General features: G+C 44.4%; 1 protein-coding gene across 2 annotated transcripts in view; it reads left to right on the top strand.

Moving 5' to 3' along the window:
* Positions 1-733: 733 nt before the first annotated feature.
* LOC143329232 (receptor-type tyrosine-protein phosphatase N2-like) overlaps positions 734-6,000 on the top strand; it is a 178,020-nt gene continuing 172,753 nt past the window's right edge. The window contains exon 1 of one of the 2 annotated variants that reach the window (XM_076745040.1): positions 734-1,056. In XM_076745040.1, the coding sequence (XP_076601155.1) occupies positions 966-1,056 (91 nt within the window). In that variant the 5' untranslated portion in view covers positions 734-965. The remainder of the gene's footprint in view (positions 1,057-6,000) is intronic. The other variant, XM_076745041.1, reaches the window with a different exon arrangement.

The raw sequence follows: 6,000 nt of genomic DNA, 5'->3' as shown, positions 1-6,000 counted from the left end.
CGCTGCCCTCCCTCACCTGCCTTCATCTCAGAACCTGCCTTATTTCCGACGGCACCTGAAAGCAGCAGCAGTGCTGAATCAGAGGGGAGAGCTCGTCAAGTCAGACTCAACAAGATTACATCCGGATATCGCACAAATGACCTTCGAAATAAAGGTTTAAAAGAATCCGGATATCCGAGTACAGACAGAAGAAAAATACATTCATGGATCAAAACTTTTGTAAACTTTTGTAAATAGATTGTTATTTGTCTTCACTTATGTAACACCTAAAAAAACAAAACAAAACACAGCAACAACAACAAAACCTGATAACACAAGGCACCAGACGTATGAATTATCAAATGAGGAAGTAAAGCACCTCAAAGATATTTTATTTAAATAGTAACACTGGTTATACTGTATATCTATAATGGTTTTATTTCTAAATTTACCGCAGATAAAAAAAAAACACTTCCTTCTGTAAAATAAATAAATAAATAAGAAAACAGGAAAAAATGCTAAAGATGATTATATTTCCAAGAGCATTAGTTCAGAACTGTTGTTTTGTCTTTTGTCAATTATTTATTTGTTATTTTAAGCTCTGTTTTTAAAATCTGACGTTTCAAACGCTTGGTGGTTGATGCTGTAAGCGAGTTCCGTATGAATAAACTTCATTTACTACTTGAACCAACTTCAAATTTTTTATCTTCAGCCTTTGCGGCTCACAGGCTTTTACTTTTAAAATCCACACCGGAAACGCCGTGCCTAAGCGCTCGCGCCTTGACGCGGAGAGAGCAGGCGCCTCCAGCAGCAGCAGCAGAAACGCCCTGCATCCTCTCTCCTCTCCTCCGACATCCATCCGTGCGCCCCGGCTCCCCTCCACTCCCCTCGCCGCGGAGGAGCCACTCTGAGCGGGAAGGAAGACGAACCAAACCTCGCTGGAAGAAATGGCCTTTTAACACTTGAGAGAATAACCCAGAAGAGACATGGATCCTTTGCCTTTTTCCTTCCTCCACCTCCTCCTCCTCCTCCTCGCTTCCCTCAGCTGCCTCCTCGCGGCTGCTGACAGGAGATTCGGTGAGTAAATTAACGGATGATTATTGTCTTTCTGGCCGGAGCCGCATCCTGCAGAGACCTCAGAGCCATTTTGCAGACAGATCCGAGGGCGCGATTTTTTCTCATCTGTGTCAATATTTGTGTGAGCGGAGCTGCCAGGACCCACAGGCTGCTCCACTGCAGCTTCACCTGAGCCGAGAAAAACAAACACGGTCATCCTGTTTGACGCTTCCGCACAAAGATCCGCTGCAGACGCGCGAGTTCCTCAGAAAGATCACAGAAATGATGGAAGAGCCGCGAAAAGGCGCCGCTGCGCACCGAGGAGACGCTGCACGCGGGCAGCAGCAGCAGCGGGGAGCGACCGCGAAACTGACCTTTATTCCGTCAACCGCACGTGCAAGTTAGGACTGTTTCTAACTGCAGTTAACATGTAAGAATTAGGAAAATAAACTCAAAGAGTGCCGTACAGAAAATGTGTTAAATACAAATTAAACGTCAAAATGAATAATAGAAATTACAGGAAGTTAAATAGAATATTTAAAAAATAATTCAGATGATTTGAAATAATTCAAAAATAAAAACACATGGATTATATTAAACGATATATGTGAAATTAAATTTCAAAAGTAGCAGATTGCTCAGGAAATAAAAGTAAATACAGTAAAGAGATAAAATAATATAATTTAATTATTATTAGAATGATGCAGAATCCATTAATAAGCTACTGACAAAATGAAAATGGAGACCAGTAATAAACATACAAAACATGTTAATGCTGATATATTTATTTGATTTAAAGAATATTGAAATAATTGAAGAAAGCAGTAGATGTTTACTGTAGAGATGAATGAATTAAAGGGAATAAATGACGGGCAGGTTCACACACAGCAGCGCCAAACGCAAACACAAGAACAACCATCAGCGATGCGAAGCGCCGACAAACCAGCTGGTCCACTCAGCATCCTGTTTCCAGCTCTGTGCGTCTCACACAGGCAGCTATTGATCGCCAATATGAAGGCGTGTGTGTGTGTGTGTGTGTGTGTGTGTGTGTGTGTCTATAAATAGCTGATATCTAATATTTCCGGACTGATTGGAGATTGGGAGCCTGCAGGATGACTGATGCAGAAATGTGTTGTAGAAGATGGTGAGAGGAGGAGGAAGAGCAGGAAGAAGCTGGTGCTGAGAGGGAGGGAGGTGTGTGTGCATCCAGACCCTCCTCCTCCTCCTCCCCCTCCTCCTCCTCCTCTCTCCTTAAGATTACATAACCAGCATACAGACAGTATGGCAGCCACAGGACAGACTCCGCCGAGGAGACGAGCAGCGAAACAGCAGAGAGCTGCAGCGTCCGTCTCCATTTACACGTTCAGCCTCAGAAACCACCGGCCGTCTCTCAGTATCCTCTGATTGGCTGATCTGCCTCCAGCCTCACTGATGGATGCGCTTCAGTCACCGTATTCTGACACTAATCCTGCAGTAACCCCACAGGCTCGTTCAGTTTTTAGTTTTTCACAAACAGAACAGAAATGTTGTTCTGCTTCTGTCGTAGTTACAGCAAATATGTGATATAGCTGTGTGTGCAGTGTGTCCTACAGAGGCCACCGTACTGTGGCTCAACGTAAACAGGAGGAAGCAGAATGAAGGTGGAGCTCAAACTACCAGAACATAGATGTAAATAATACTTTAGAGCAGAACAGAGAGCGCCTGTCGTGTGTGGCCTCTGATTGGTCGTTGGCTCGTGAATCCCATCGTACTATTGGTTCTGTCTTGTGCCCTTTTTCGACGCCTGTTTGCTTGTGTTGTGTGGAGGAAGCTTGTGTTGAGTCGGCCTGCTGCGCGGTCAGGAAAGAGACACACAAAGACTTAGTTTCATACTGTGTGACTTCATTTGAGGTGACATTAATTCAATGATGATTTATTAAGGTGGTTGATTGTGAATGAGGCTTTGTGGTTGGTGGGCGTGGCCCGCCGACCCTCTGCTGGTCAGCTGACTCTGAATACGACACGAGTCACGTCCAACACGTTCTGATGTTCTGTTTATATCTTTCTCTCATTATTTGATCGACCTAGAAACGCTGAACGACAGTCGCCATCTTGGTTTATTGGAGCCAGACGTGTGTTTACAGACAGTGGTTTTCATCCTTCATGTGTTCACAAAGAGGTGAACCTCCATCCTCTATGACTGACTGAGCCTTTCCAGGATGCCCCTTTCATACCCAGTCATGATCCTCTCACCTGTTACCAATGAGCCTGTTTACCTGTGGAATGTTCCAAACAGGTGTTTTTGGAGCGTTCCACATCTTTCCCAGTCTTTGAGACGTGCTGCTGCATCAGATTCACAATAAGCAGATATTTATTTAAGTCAAACAGTAAATATATTGTCTTTGTGACGGGTGGAGTCTTTTAATGGCCGCTCGTGTTGTGGTTGAGCAGGATGTAATGAGGCATGTTGCTGTCGTCCTGTGTGTCTCTCAGATTTGCTGTGGTCTGTCAGCGCCGGTCAGATTACATAATTTGATGTTTTTTCTATGGAGTTTGGTTCAGGGAAACGTCCCCGTCCTCTCAGTCCACCAGTGGACTTGAAGAAGCAAAGTTCAAAGACTAAATGAGTTAAGTGGAGCTTTTCTTGCAGTACCAGCAGACCTACCTGTAGTGTCCCACCACACGTCGCCCATTAGCACTAATAGCTGCTCTTGCACACCTTTAGCCTTTTAGCTGCATTGTTTGTGCTGGATGATGAAGTGGGAGCTGCAGCCTGCAGGGAACGCTGCCCAGTCGAAGCACCGTCACCGTTTGGCTTCCCGTTTTTTCTCCGCTGTGTGTTTTGGCAGCGAAGCGCCGCTCGCTTTGACAGGTGATACAAGCTGCATTTCCACCTCAAGAGGTCACCTGACGCGGAACCTTCAGTTTTTATTTCTGCCAGAAGAAGTCAGGTCAGAGCGATGTCTCTCGTTTAAAGGCCACTTTGTGTGGTTTTGCCTGGTTTTGGTCGATCTGTGTTGAAAATGTGCACAGAATAAGACATTTCTATCAAGTTTTGAGGTGCTGTCACTTGAGTGCTTTCTGCTTTTCTTTCACTTCATTGACTGACAGGGAGCTCTACAAGATGTCAGAAAATAGAGAAAAATGGAAATTGCATTTTCCCACGGCCTAAGTTGATGCCTTCATCAAAAATCTTCAATTTACAACGACACAAAACAGAAAATCAGGAAATCTTCACATCAAATCTTCACATCTTTGAGGATTAACGGTCACACATGAAACAGCATTTCACACAAATTCACCTGATCTGCAATTTTCACACGTTTCACTGGTGAATTGTCAGATTTCTTAAGTGAATCTTTTCCAGTTTCGGAGCTAAATGTCAGTTTTGGGGATTTCTGGATCAGATTTTGAAACTTTAATTATTGATGTGTTGATGCAGCAGATGATCAATAATTTAAGAGTGAAAGAAGCCGTTCGTCACCATGAATGCTTCCACTGTTGACTCTTAATTCCTCTGTGGATGTAATTATCTGTCACCCTGTAGTTTCTAAAGACGAGGTTGCAGTCGGACTCTGTGTTTTCGAGTATTCGGCTTCATTTTGAAGCCTCTCTGAGCCACATTTTACCTCCTGAGATTTGAACCGCAGCCTGCGCTCGGCTCCGGTCTCCTAATCATTAACGTGGACCTGGAGAAGGTCACCGCTGGTTCGCCTGGTGTGACCGTAGCCATGGCAGCGCTCATTAACATTTCATTCGTGCTGATTGGTTGCTGGGGTCGGGGGCCGGGCCACAGAGCCGGTTTACTGTGGCTGTGCTGGGAGACGTGTGGACGTGGACAGAGACAGGTGGACGGGAGCTCACAGCAATCTGATTTCAGCTGCAGTAAAAGGTCTCATGATCTTGTCTGTGTGTGTGTGTGTGTGTGTGTGTGTGTGTGTGTGTGTGTGTGTGTGTGTGGTCATGTTTATCATCAGACGTGATCACTGTCAGTGTTCATCTGACGTTATGAATTTAATAAAGAGTAACGCTGAAGAGGAGGCTCTGACGTGTTGGTTTGTTGGTGAGGAAGCTCCGTTTGCTTTATAGATCTTTTGGCTGCATTGACTTGACGTTCATCAATAAGCTGATCAATCGGGATCAGTGTTTATTGATCGCAGAGGCGGTGAGTGTGACGAGCGGCCTGCTTGATTGATGCCTCCTCCCGTTCAGATTTCTTCTCACTGTACAGGTGAAACCACATCTGCTCTGAGTCTGATTGGTCCTGCAGGACTACTCGTCCTCTTCAGTGTCTCAGTGCTGTTTTTCTTACTGGTCAGTCTCCCGGTCAGCAGTTTGGATCTTTCTAGAACTGATCGATCCATCACTGATCATCTGACTTCTGTAAGTTGTGTTCATGTAGTCATAGTGTGTGAAACAAGTTACCACATCAAGCTATTTTCTCTTCTGCTTGCAGCATCACTGAACTCTCTGAAACCCACCAGCATATTTTAGACCTCCAAGATGGCTCCTGGCTGATCTCGATAGACGTAGATATGACTGTTCTAAGATATATATACATATATACAGTCTAAACATGTGCTGCGCTTACAGCAAGTCAGTAGATCCAGTAATACAAATATATTTGCCTGATAGAACGACCTGATAGTACAGTTTAGCTGCACAGAAACATGCAGTAAAGTTGCAGTTTATTGGATCTAGAGGGATCGTTGCCATCATTTCAGGTGCACTCACTTTCTGTGTAACCTCCGATTAAAGTGTCTTTCTGAGCTCAGAATATTGGTGAAAGTTGCACATTGCAAGCAAAAATGTTTGGTGTTATTCAACCTTAACCAAAAGCTCAACAGCTTAACTTTAACACAGGCAAAAGATAAATAATGTTCAGACCATTTACGGCCACAGCATGTCATTAAAAGCTGCTGCAGGAGGCCGCGGCACAGAAGCAGAAGTGATTTCCTGAAGCACCATAACTTGGATTGTTTGTTG

Source organism: Chaetodon auriga, chromosome 12, assembly GCF_051107435.1.
Source record: "Chaetodon auriga isolate fChaAug3 chromosome 12, fChaAug3.hap1, whole genome shotgun sequence".
Classification (NCBI taxonomy): Eukaryota; Metazoa; Chordata; class Actinopteri; order Chaetodontiformes; family Chaetodontidae; genus Chaetodon; species Chaetodon auriga.
The sequence above is the reverse complement of the archived record's forward strand: the minus strand, read 5'-3'. Positions and strand labels throughout refer to the sequence as shown.